We start from the raw sequence: 13,247 nt of genomic DNA, 5'->3' as shown, positions 1-13,247 counted from the left end.
CAGAAAATTGCCGCCGGAACAATAATTGCCAATAACAGGCAAGCGTTAGTAATGTTAGGTTAGGAATATTTGTGGATGTGAACTAAAACATATCAAGATTATACAAGAAGCAATATACTGTATTGCTAACTACTTAACGACAAACTATAGGAACCAACTGATTCTGTGAATTCTCATTGATATCAAGATTTATTGGCGGATTACTTTCGGTGTAACTCATGTTTCCGGTTTCCGGTTGTTTGAGTGTGCGCCTGCGTATTAGTTTGGTAATTAACTGTGCTGAGCTAACTCACCTAAAGCTAGTTCGTTGTATTTGTCCTCCGTGAAGCACACGCCGAGAGGACCGACCCACGTGTGTATATTGAAATGGTAAGTGGTTGTCTAAATAATATATATATATATTTACATTTTTGCAGAATTAGCTGTGCTGGTAAGCATTTTTGGAAAACGGACGGTTTGTGTTTAAAACGGTGTTGTTAAGCAGTAATCTATATAGCTGCAAGGCTAAAAATTGAATTTATCGATGTATTTATAGGTTTTGCTGTATATGTGATTGATGTTTATGTTGTCCATTAGGTTGTGGTATTTGCCAATTATTATAAGTTATATTTTAATGATAGCTTCTGTTGCATCGCTGGCTTATTTTAAGTCCACTTGATGAAGCAACATTATTCTAACTAAGTTAACATATTCAGAATATTCATTGAATTCTTTAGGAACCAATTAAGTTACTGTAATGCATTTCACGTGGTGTACAATTGTGTTTGATGTCCCATAGTTATCAGCTAGCTACTATGCTTCCTGTGAAACACGTGGTGCTCGTTTCACTGCTGTGGCGCAGCTTTATTTCGTAATAGTTCCCAGCCGGCATTGTTCATTGGGAGCTGTAATGCAAGTAATTACGCGTCTCACGTACGGCGTCGCGTAATTCAATACTAAATAAACAATTCGTTACACCCAGCACGTTATTACATCTTTTACTTTACAATTTAATTAGCACTAGAAAAATTTAAATAACATTGTACATGATTTATTTTCCCGTTTAGGGCTGCCGCGATTAGTCTACATCGTCGACGTCAATATTTTAAATCGGCGCAATAAGATATTTTTATTTCAATAAAATTACCTTTATGATTTTTAAACCGATTCAGTTAATCATAAAATGTTTCCTTTAATATCGCCGCGTAATTATGGGAGTACTTCAAATTGTCACAAAACCATGTTTAGGCAAAAATCTGTGTTTATTGTACGTTGACTAACGGTGCTAATGCTGGGACCAGTGTCGTTATCGTAAACTGAAACCAAAACGGATACTAAATACAAGAAGATAATTCGTTAACTGAAATAAACATCAAAACCATATTTGCAAAAAAGAAAACTGTCGGACTTTAATCTGCAAATTATACTGCCACACCATCAACATCTTTTACCTTGTTTAACCACAGTATTTCCTCTCTTAAAAGTTGTTGGGGCTGCTGATGAGGATACGCCAAATTTATACAGATTACTAACTTTAGGGCATCACAATACGCATCTCATTAATATGTTTAGGCAAATTGTGGGCGAAAATAGCCCTGTCTAAATGATCTAAAGTCCTACAATGACAAACAGTTTGTTGTCAACTTAAATTAAATGGTTAAGTTGATTTTTTTGGAGGTAAATTTTATCGTTTAGGTTAATCGACCAATCCATAAAATAGTTCATAGCTTAATCTACAGAAAAATAGTCGTTAGGTGCAGCCCTAGTGTCTGTTGTATGCTGAAGTTTTTTTCCCCCCCAAGGCTGACCCTGAAGTAAACCCAAAAGCCTACCCATTGGCTGATGCTACATTGACCAAAACCATCCTGGAACTTGTTCAACAAGCCTCCAATTACAAACAGCTAAGAAAGGGGGCCAATGAAGGTAAGTTCTAATTTATTGTGATAATACGTTTACTTCACCCATGTTGATGTTGTGGAACATTACCTTAAATAATCAGTATGTTTTTTTATGTCCCTCTAGCCACCAAAACATTGAACCGTGGTATTGCAGAGTTCATCGTGATGGCTGCTGATGCAGAACCTCTGGAGATCATCCTGCATCTGCCACTACTTTGCGAAGATAAGAATGTGCCCTACGTGTTTGTGCGCTCCAAGCAGGCCTTGGGTCGTGCTTGTGGCGTCTCCAGACCTGTGATCGCCACGTCGGTCACCATTAAAGAGGGATCCCAGCTTAAACCGCAAATCCAGTCTGTGCAGATGGCTATTGAAAGACTTCTGGTGTAATAAAGTCTTACTGTTAAGAACAATTCTAGTGAGATGTAACAGACATTTTTTTGTGTCATTTCACAGCATTTTTATCATGTAAAGTCAAAATTTTAATGTCTTCTGGTATTAAATTTTTTTTTTAAAAAAAAACCTTTTGAGTGTTATTTTTATGAACCACATTTTGATTGCATCAGATGGTAATTTGGTTGCACTGCATGCAGAATCCAGATGACGATGCTAAAAACCATAGAACATAACTGTAGACGTGGTGTATCACTTTTCTGAAGCGGTGGAAGCTGGGTAACGTAATCTGTGCTGGCTTCCTGACTAAGGTTCAGCCGCTGATATGCACAAGTAAAGTTACATTGGCATGCTTTTTGTATTGATGCTTCTTGTTTTGACGATCCTAAGTATTTATCAGTCGCATGTAATGGCAGTGTCCCGTAGTGCAGCGCGACTAAGCGGATTGGAAGTACGTTGAATGCCACTGAAGATGTGTTAATTTGTACAAAACAAGCCAACATTCAGTCCATGGAAATACAAGCGCCAATGGGAGTTCTGCTCTTTATGATCACTTTGCCACGAAGTTATGACAAAGGAATACTTCCAATGCTTTCTTCCAATGACGCTTCCCCTAATGGTACATGCTGGTAAGTTCAGGTTGTCACGCTGTGGTTGAAGTACGATGTCTGGTTGTGCATGCACTCATGAACCAACACTTTGTATAAGCGTGTTTATTATAACGGTGCAAGCATAACACTTGTTAGAAAACGTGAATGCAATTTCTATCATTAGATAATAACAAAACAAATAGGAAGCTATGACAGAGGAATACTATTGCATTTTTACCAAAAACGACGCCCCCAGTGGTACATATGCAAGTAATTTGGAATGGTTATAGTTTTATGTGTCGATTTTATGAAGGTTGTTTTAAAACGGTCCTTAAAATGCATACAATATGTTGCGTGAACAGTTAGTCACAGAGGCATTTTTACTACAGCCATAGATGTTCTACGCATAGATACCGCCTTGGTAACTGCTGTCCATAAGGGCGTAACTTTTGTGCTGCAAGCGCTGTCACGAGACACTGCCTTTATGCGCGTGACACTGCCATTGAAAAAGTTAACTTTGTGCTGTAAGCCCTTCTTTACTTACCTATGGCTAACTGTTCCTATTTGATTTCACAGATCAGCCTGATCTATATGAACCTAGTTCGGTACTTGTGGATCACTTGTTTGGGTGTTTCGGTCTTATATCTCCTGTAATGGCACTTAGTCACAGAGCTCAATTAAGTGCAAAAATACTTTTTCACAAGTCAATCAAGTCTAATACAAATGCATTTTAATATAATTGACAGCGTTTTGGAAATTGGCTTCCAATGTTTTGAAGCCCTTTTGCCTCACGTAATTATAGTCACTGCCGGACGACCTTTGGACTGTGGAAGAAATCACAAATGAGACTGGTCAGTATGAGCCTGGTCGGACCAGTTTATACGGTTCAGTTATTTTTATCACTATTCGCGTTTGAAAATAAGGGAAAGTACAATATGACACATATAATAATTCACAGATTTAGGGGTGGAGGATGACGTCATCTGAATTAATGACGAGTAACAAAATGCCATTGTATTTACTATGGGACGTCACTGCACTGTCGAGATAAATTCGACTGAATAACGAATCGCTAACTGCAAACTATCCTACGGCCGTCAGTCTTATTAAAATGGCTGAGATTCCCGTGCTGATCAGCAGGGACGAAGTTAAGGAGCTGCTAAAATATTCAGACTTAGTTTCGCACTTGGAAGTAACAATGGCAAAATTCTCCAAGCGCAACGCTGAAGAAGTCATACAACCTTTGAGGACTATTTTACCCCTAGAGAGATACAATGGGTAAGTCAGTGTTTCACGTTTCGATATCATTATAAAGTTGGTTATAAAACTTTGCAACTGAATAAAGAGGTAAAATTTTTTTTCGCTAGATTCCTTGGAGTGATGCCTGCCTATATGATCCAAGAAAATATTTTGGCCACTAAAATGGTGTCTTTCTACCAGCGTGACGAAGGCTCCGATTTCCCTGCGCATCAGGCCACCGTACTGCTGCTTGACCCGCAACGGGGAAACGTGACTGCAGTGCGTATGTGAACATGGTGGCAGTGGCAGTATGCTGTAATATGCCGTCAACGTACGTGTTGGTGTGTGAAGAAAATGATCTTGGTGATAAAGCCAGAGGTGACAATTTCAGGTCCAGAAAGTAAATTTTTCAACCAAGCAGTTGAGCATAAAGAGTCACAGAGTAGTCAACTGGTTGGTTGAAAATAAATCATGGTCTGGATTTTTACTTCTGGGACCTAAAATTTCTATATGTGTTCTCAAACAAAATTTATCATTAGCAAGTTTTATCACTTTTATCAGTATCAAATTTTGTGCAGTGATCTCTGGAGGGGTGGTCCGAGTTTGAGGACCACTGCGTAAAATTTTACCAGAGGTGGAGATTTCAGGTCCAGACAGTACAAATCCAGACCAAGATTTTGTTTCAACCAACCAGTTGAGTACTCTGTGACTGTTACTCTTCATACTCAACTGGTTGGTTGAAACAAAATCTTGGTCTGGATTTATACACTCTGAACCTGAAATCTCCACCATGCATTTTACTATGGTTGATATGCTTAGGTTATGGATGGAACTGTCATCACAGAGAAAAGAACAGCGGCAGTTTCAGCTATTTCCACCAAAGTAAGACTTTCTTTACTATTACCTTACTAGCTTAGCTTCACAGCAGTTAAGCATATTGCTATTACCTTACCAGCTTAGCTTCCCAGCAGTTAAGCATATTGCTGTTACCTTACCAGTTTAGCCTCCCAGCAGTTAAGCATATTGCTGTTACCTTACCAGCTTAGCTTCACAGCAGTTAAGCATATTGCTGTTACCTTACCAGTTTAGCCTCCCAGCAGTTAAGCATATTGCTATTACCTTACCAGTTTAGCTTCCCAGCAGTTAAGCATATTGCTGTTACCTTACCAGCTTAGCTTCACAGCAGCTAAGCACATTGCAGCCACGCAGATACTGAAACCATCACTGTGTTGCAGCAGATGTGGTTTGTCCCATGTTGCCATCTGCAGCTTCTGAGACCTCCCCACACTGAGGTGCTGTGTATCCTGGGGTCCGGCTCTCAGGCTCTCAGCCACTATGAGATCTTCACGCAGATGTTTTCCTTCAAAGAGGTACTGGAAGAGTTTGCATGGTTCTAAACAGGACACAGATTTAAGTACTTTGCTCATTTAACAAAATGAAAACATTGTGCATGTTTCAGAATATTGGTTTTAACTAACTGACATGCCGTGAAAAACAGGACTCGGTGTATTACTAAAGACAATTTCATAAATGATCTAAGACGATATATAAATATTTAGTCCAGTCACTGTAGATTTGTTGTTGTTTTTGCATTATAGTGGGAATATGTTTTTTTTGTTATTGACACCCCTAGGGATCTAACCCTACCAGAGGTGGAGATTTCAGGTCCAGAAAGTACAAATCTAGACCAGGATTTTGTTTCAACCAACCCATTGAGTACTACCCATTGACTTGTGACTCTTCATACTCAACTGGTTGGTTGAAACAAAATCCTGGTCTGGATTTGTACTGTCTGGACCTGAAATCTCAAGCTCTGACCCTCACCCTGCCCTCTGCTGCCTACGATAGGCTCCACGTCTCCTCATCACCCTGCTCAGAATAAGAAGCTGTAAGATGGATGGATGGACACCTGGCCTGTAACACTGATGACATGCTTTGTTTTCTCCCACAGATTCGTGTGTGGAGTAGGAGAAAAGAGAAGGCGAAAATGTTTAGTAGTAAGGTGAAGGGCCCGGTAACTGTGTGCTCCTCTGTGAAGAACGCAGCTGAGGGTGCGGATGTCATAATCACAGTCACCATGGCGAAAGAACCCGTGCTACGGGGACAGTGGGTGAAGCCGGGTGCCCATGTAGTGGGTGAGATTACATCATACTGTGGGAGGTTCACTCTACCAATGATCTGTAAGACGTGTGTATTTTAGAGTGATTTATGGAGGTAGGAAGGAAACGGGGGTAAACATTGTTTGCCTAGACTAAGTCCCTGTATTTGGATTTCAAAGCACAGCAACAGAGCAGAATTTGTGAGAAGAGAGCAGAGAAAACACCAAATCTTTTATCATGTTGATGTGTAACCTGCAGTCAGGCGATTTTACCCATTCAGATGAAAAGGCTAATTGAAGATATTAAGTTCATTCAAATTACATTATATTTAGTAGTTATATTTGAAAATGTGGCTTGTGTTAGTCATATAAATATGTATTAATAATGTTATTGTAAACGTATTTACTCATTTTTTACACATCTATTTATCTGGATGAATGACTGGTTGGGCTCTCTCACCTCGCACCCCCAAGAAGACCAGTCTGGAGTTGCCTGTGTCTGCAGTTATGCACACTTGCTGGAAGAGTAACAAAGTACTGTTGGTGTTTTGCTTACTAGCTGTAGGAGCATGTAGGCCAGATTGGAGGGAACTGGATGATGACCTGATGAGGGAGGCAGTGGTTTATGTGGACAGCAGGGAAGCAGCCTCTTCAGAATCTGGAGATGTAATCCTTTCTGGGGTAATAGCACAGTCCTGGGTATTAAAATGCATGGACACACCTGCTACTCAGTGAGGTGAACTTGTATGACACACTCGTATATTTTTCTTCGATTACCATGAAATCTGACAAATTGTAAAATTATGTAACACCACACATCCATCCACACAAACCTGTGGCTAGAGCTTTTTTAGTGAGAAGCTCAAGTCAAATTTATGTACATGTGTGTAATTTAGCTGAAGTACTGAATTAAACTCTCTTAGAACAGAACAGGTATGATGTCTTTGCTTAAGGGGATTGTTTGGTGCTCAGTCAGCAGTAGAAGTCCAGCACTTCAATGGTCCTATATTTCGGCCATTGTTACAAATGCAGTTGATGAATCTAAGAAGTAGATGGAAAATTGGGATAAAATGAGAAATATTTTTGCGTGTTTTGACGTGTGCTTTGTTTCTAGGCTGTCGTTTTTGCAGAGCTGGGTGAAGTTATAAATGGAAGCAGACCAGCCCACCCTGAGAGAACCACCGTGTTTAAGTCTCTTGGTAAGACTCATGCTTACTTCTGCCTCCTCACATTTCTGGGGTCGGGGCTTCAAATCCAGTCTTTAAATATATGAGTATTACACATGTAAGGTCATAATACTGTAATGCGCCATATACGTCATTATGAATTTTGAATATACGCTTTTCCTCTATTGTGGCATTTCTGGTACTTTACTTGTCAGGTTTCGCGGGTGCGGAGGGGAAGGCTGGCGGGTAGGAGGCAGGGAAGGATGAGGCAGGCAGGCGGAATACGGGGAAAACTGGGGATTTATTAACGGGGGCGATGGCTACGGGAAGAACAGGACATCACTAACATCAATGATGGACATGCGACAGGGCAAGATGTGGACTGATATAGACAAAGACAGGGCAAAATAACAGGGCACAGCTGGGCATGATTGGGGAAGCACACGTGGATAATCAGGGGGCGTGGCACACATGAGGATAATCAGGGGGCGTGGCACACATGAGGATAATCGGGGGGCGTGGCACACATGAGGATAATCGGGGGGCGTGGCACACATGAGGATAATCGGGGGCGTGGCACACAGGAGGATAATCAGGGGGCGTGGCACACAGGAGGATAATCGGGGGGCGTGGCACACAGGAGGATAATCAGGGGGCGTGGCATACAGAAGGATAATCAGGGGGGCGTGGCACACATGAGGATAATCGGGGGCGTGGCACACAGGAGGATAATCAGGGGGCGTGGCACACAGGAGGATAATCGGGGGGCGTGGCACACATGAGGATAATCGGGGGCGTGGCACACAGGAGGATAATCAGGGGGCGTGGCACACAGGAGGATAATCGGTGGGCGTGGCACACAGGAGGATAATCGGTGGGCGTGGCACACAGGAGGATAATCGGTGGGCGTGGCACACAGGAGGATAATCGGTGGGCGTGGCACACAGGAGGATAATCAGGGGGCGTGGCACACAGGAGGATAATCAGGGGGCGTGGCATACAGAAGGATAATCAGGGGGGCGTGGCACAAAGGAGGATAATCAGGGGGGCGTGGCACACAGGAGGATAATCAGGGGGCGTGGCACACAGGAGGATCAGTCGAGCCGGGCCTGACATTACTTCTGTTTCCATTGTTTTCCTCAAAAGGAATGGGCATTCAGGATGCGGTGTCTGCCAAGCTTGTGTTTGACCAGTGGAAGAGCCAGCAGTGAAGAATATGTAGACTCAAATTATTGTTCTAAAGTACATTTTGCTAACTCCTTTAACATTAATGAGGGTAACAGTTAAACATGCTATTTGTACCTGAACTAAATTGTAATTAAAAGAGAATTACTCATGTAATGAGTACAATAATTTTAAGAAACTGAATTAAAGCACAGTGAACGGTACCTGAAAAATGAAAATTTCAAAAACGAGTATTACTATATGAATTTATATTCATCTGAACAACCGCATTTACTCTTCACCAAAAATAAAAAAAAGATTACAATCGAGTGTTTTAGTTGTGTGCTTAGAAAGCAGTTGAACAGTTTAAGGACGATAGCCTGAAATATGCAGGTCTCAGTCAACATGAAAATTCCAATAACACCAATGTTTAATTATTTTGTTTATGTTAACGTGTCATGCGTAACTAAATAAAAACATTAATCTGATGGAGAAAAAAAAAATCAGCGTATAAACATTAATGAGCAGACAACATAGTATAAAATTCCCAAACCAGAAGTGTGAGTTTTTACACGTTGGTCTCACAATACCTGTTGCTCACATAAAACCATTATGTACGTAATGTACCCATACAGAGAATTCCTCCTTGTCAGATAAAACAGTTTCAAGACGACCATTCGTAGCAGAGTGGTAATGCGACATCGGCACAGGTTACCATATGGACGCTGCTCCGTAGACCAAGAGTTCTGCCGGTGCTTCCGGATACCTGCGATATTTGCTGATTTGTGCTCCGGAAAGATTTCGTATGTAAGACAATACAAGCCATTAAAAATACCCATCTGTAAGTGACTGGGTCTCATTTTACAGATAAATGTGATTATGTAGAAATGTCATTTTCTCGGTATTGTCCTCAAACAAAAAAAATCGTGGTTTCACTTTAACATGAACGTAAATAATATTTTTGGCTGTAGTTTGTCCACATGAAATAACCACACAAACATTTGTAAATCTGTAACAATACATCTCAGACTGAAATCATTGCTGTATTAGACCAGGCATTGGTTGTTCCAAAAACCCGCAAACAAAGCATACCCAATCAAAGAATTCTGGGAAACAGTGTTCTAAATTACTGCAAGTATTACTGTGTCAAAAACAATCCAGAGTGTAGCATTACAAATAATCATACAGCTTCCAGCTCTTAAATTGCAGTCCATCATATAAAACTTTGTAACATGACTGAAATTCTTGCTAAATAGCAGATTTCCCGAGCTGCCGCACCCCAGGCGTAACTCACAAAGTATTTAATTCACATCATATTTAACACATGTGGAAAAGATTTTCTCTGGATAGTAAAGTGTTTAAAGTGATCAGATATTACCAGTGCTCCCCAGTGACAATCTTTTAGACACAGTTATACTTTAGCAACGCCTTCAGTAGATACCTTCGAAAATTAAACAATGGGATAGCAGTTTTGGGAACGTTTTTAAGAAGGAAATCTGCAGGAGTTAGTGAGTCATCTGACTTTCACTTAAGTAACCATAAATGGAATATTTTATTCAGACGATCACAATTGACGTTAATTACGAGAGATGCATACAGGCCTCCCCTACCCCCACCAAAGGTCACCCAAGGTCAGACCACAGAAGGTTTATTTCACCCGTGTCCCTTTACAGCAGTAGACGGTTCCCTTTTTTCTTGGCAGTGGACAGCGTACCGCCCTGACAGTGCCATCAAACACTGTCTAAAGGCCAGAACGAGTCAGGGCCGAACACTCCAGGTCAGGGGCGCCGCTAGCAATTTTGGGCCCTATGACAAAATATGAGGTTGGGCCCCCCTACCACACCCATTCAGATCTCTGGGGGCCCCTAAAGGGCGTGGGCCCTTAGAATTGTCCCAACTTTCCCCCCCTTAGCGGCGCCCCTGCTCCAGGTAACTATTACTTGAGTGGGAGTAATGGTGGGGGTGCTGTCTTGTTTTAGGACGCATACCAATTTAAGCAAACATCAATGGGTGAATCTGCCTCCTTCGAATATCTCTGTACCATAATGATGGGCACGCCACAAATTTCATTAGTAATTGCCTACAGACCTCCCAAAATAAAATTTCTGATCTCCTGTGTTTCATCTCCATGGATTTTGAAGGTTTTCTTATAGCTGGTTATTTTAACATCCGCACAGATAATTCTGTGCCTCTTTGACATGTGTCCTTCATCCCAGCACGCAAGTGGTTCTACTCAATTTCAAGGTCACATGCTGGACGTCTACTATCGCAGGATCTCTACCATTGATATTAGGGATCTAGCTTTATCAAAACACTTCTGTATTTACTTCTATTTGTTGATTTCTGCGAGTGCCTTAATAATTAACATGGCTTATTGAACCTCCGCAGACCTAATACTTATTGTCCAGACAGAACGCAGAGTCACAGGCTTCCATCTCCAAAGTGTCCCAAAGCCTCAGACCCATCAGCTTCCCATTCACCATCACATTGGCGGAATAGTTGTCGTACCTAAAAGGAGAGCGACGTGTATCGGTGTACTTAAGCTCTGAATCATGTACTACAATTTAGCGTCAGCCAAGGGGAATCATGCAGACACTTGCATTGTGGGCAGGGAAAAAGCATTAATGATGTAGCAGATCAGCAAACATGTTTTATTGCTGGACTTTCGCATACTAGAATGGCAAAGCTGAATTGAATTGAATATATTCCTATTGGATAGCGGCATGGTGGTGCAGTGGTTAGCACTGTTGCCTCACACCTCTGGGACCCGGGTTCGAGTCTCCGCCTGGGTTACGTGTGTGTGAAGTTTGCATGTTCTCCCCGTGTTGTCGTGGGGTTTCCTCCGGGTACTTCAGTTTCTCCCCACAGTCCGAAGACATGTTGAGACTAATGGGAGTTGCTAAATTGCCTGTAGGAGTGCATGTGTGAGTGAATGAATGGTGTGTGAGTGTGCCCAGTGATGGGCTGGCCCCCCATCCTGGGTTGTTCCCTGCCTTGTGCCCATTGCTTCCGGGATAGGCTCCAGACCCCCCACGACCCAGTAGGATAAGCAGCTTGGAAAATGGATGGATGGATATTCCTATTGTTGTTTGTCTTACTAATTCTCTGAGCTTGGAGGCTATAGATTGGAGGAAACTGATGACCTGATATGAGAGGCAGGGATTCACGTGTACCGCATGTTTTAATGCAAGTGGACAAATGGCCGGAGAAGCAAGCTTTCAGAAGGGAGCAGGTTTCTTTTCTTTTTACAACTGCCGGTGTTAAGACAGCGACACCTGCTGGCCAAACAAGCAAGAGAAAGAAAGGGCAGGGCTGGACAACAGCAATTCTGACGGAATTGTAACATGACTAATATTCCAACTAAATACTAGACAATTACCGGAGCTGCCTTTCAAAATGGTATACTGCAGATTTAATCTAGTAAAGGATTTAAATCATATGGATAAGAGTATTATATTTTTGTGGATAGTAAAGTGTTTAAAACACTTGACAACGGTAAACAACATTGTTTTTATTTAATTTGGGAAAAAATGATTTAGATTAAAGTTTCAGAAAAGCTTTCAGAAGCAAGCTTTTTAAATGTGCAGGGGTTAGGGTTGGACAATCATATGGAAGATTTTATTCAGAAGATCAAAACTAGTGTTAATTAGGCGTGACACATACAGGCCTCCCCTACCTCCACCATGTCGCCCAAGGTCAGTTCACAGAGGTTTATTTCCCCGTGTCATACATACCATACATACCGCCCGCGGGTCAGAACCTACCGATGAAAGTGCTGATCTGATTTTAGAATAATTGTTTGGCTGAAGATGACATCGTTTAAAGGCACTTTAAAGTCACCCGTAAGGCTTTCCGCTGCAGCAAGAGTTCGTTTACAAAAAATTTTTTTGTGCGTTTTATTAATTATTATAAAGAACTCATTTATATTTAAGTGTAAAGTGTTATGTAAATAACGTGGTTACAAATGGAGACAAGTCTTCCATAGATTAATTTTATTATTTAATAGTTTGGAAATAATTTTCTCATGCGGAAAGAAAAAAAGGATGGTCCTTAGCTGGACGTCATGCGTTGTTCTTGTGGGTTTGCCTTTTATAATCTCCTTTCTTTTCTTTAGCTCGGATGATAGACACGTGTGACTTTCTCCCTGAGAGGCGGAACACAGCGCAGTGATTAAACAAATTTGGAATTTGTACTTTTATTTGAAGATTACATTACGTTTAGAAGATCGCTTACCTTCCGTTTGTATCCCCTTTGTCTGTTTCTAATAACTCCGTCCCGATATGGATTTGAAATATCCTACGGATTACTTCCTGATATGATCTTTCTCTTTTCTGTATTTTTTACAACAGTCGCCCGGGGGTGGTATATTTTGCCAACCTTTTATTGTTGTTACTTTATTATTTTTCCATGAACTGAAAATTGCATGCACGTATTTTACAAATCTTTTCCGTTGTTACTTTGAATTATTTTGCGAACTGAAATTAGTCTACTCATCTACTCAATCCCCTTATTTGTTACTTTAATGATTATTATTTCAAAAAATATTTTAATGCATGTATGTGACCCATCACCACGAAATGAGTCTTAAGTCGCACTGGCAGAAATACACCCATAAGACTCATTTCGTGGGGATGGGTAGGTTTTGGTAGGTTTCATACATGGCATTTAATATTCAATTATCCGTGTTTGGTGAATTGTATAATAAATCATTCATTACACTCCA

At 41.1% G+C, this 13,247-nt stretch overlaps 2 protein-coding genes and 1 long non-coding RNA gene across 3 annotated transcripts; 2 read left to right on the top strand and 1 right to left on the bottom strand.

The window, feature by feature from the left end:
• The first annotated feature begins 213 nt into the window (after window positions 1–213).
• On the top strand, window positions 214–2,287 carry snu13b (SNU13 homolog, small nuclear ribonucleoprotein b (U4/U6.U5)). The gene is made up of 3 exons (XM_049014957.1): window positions 214–369; window positions 1,782–1,902; window positions 2,002–2,287. The coding sequence occupies exons 1-3, from the start codon at window positions 367–369 to the stop codon at window positions 2,262–2,264; spliced, it is 387 nt and encodes a 128-aa protein (XP_048870914.1). The 5' UTR covers window positions 214–366; the 3' UTR covers window positions 2,265–2,287.
• A 479-nt stretch (window positions 2,288–2,766) lies between these two features.
• On the top strand, window positions 2,767–8,853 carry crym (crystallin, mu). The gene is made up of 8 exons (XM_049014956.1): window positions 2,767–4,135; window positions 4,225–4,375; window positions 4,916–4,978; window positions 5,365–5,466; window positions 6,048–6,231; window positions 6,754–6,875; window positions 7,309–7,393; window positions 8,507–8,853. Exons 1-8 carry the CDS (start codon window positions 3,969–3,971, stop codon window positions 8,569–8,571), a joined length of 939 nt encoding a protein of 312 aa, XP_048870913.1. The 5' UTR covers window positions 2,767–3,968; the 3' UTR covers window positions 8,572–8,853.
• On the bottom strand, window positions 4,901–5,297 carry LOC125742711 (uncharacterized). The gene is made up of 3 exons (XR_007398183.1): window positions 5,216–5,297; window positions 5,044–5,172; window positions 4,901–5,000 (listed from the first exon to the last, which is right to left on the bottom strand). It is a non-coding gene; the product is annotated as an uncharacterized LOC125742711 (long non-coding RNA).
• Window positions 8,854–13,247: the final 4,394 nt, after the last annotated feature.

Source organism: Brienomyrus brachyistius, chromosome 5, assembly GCF_023856365.1.
Source record: "Brienomyrus brachyistius isolate T26 chromosome 5, BBRACH_0.4, whole genome shotgun sequence".
Classification (NCBI taxonomy): Eukaryota; Metazoa; Chordata; class Actinopteri; order Osteoglossiformes; family Mormyridae; genus Brienomyrus; species Brienomyrus brachyistius.
This window is presented reverse-complemented; position numbering and strand designations above follow the sequence as displayed.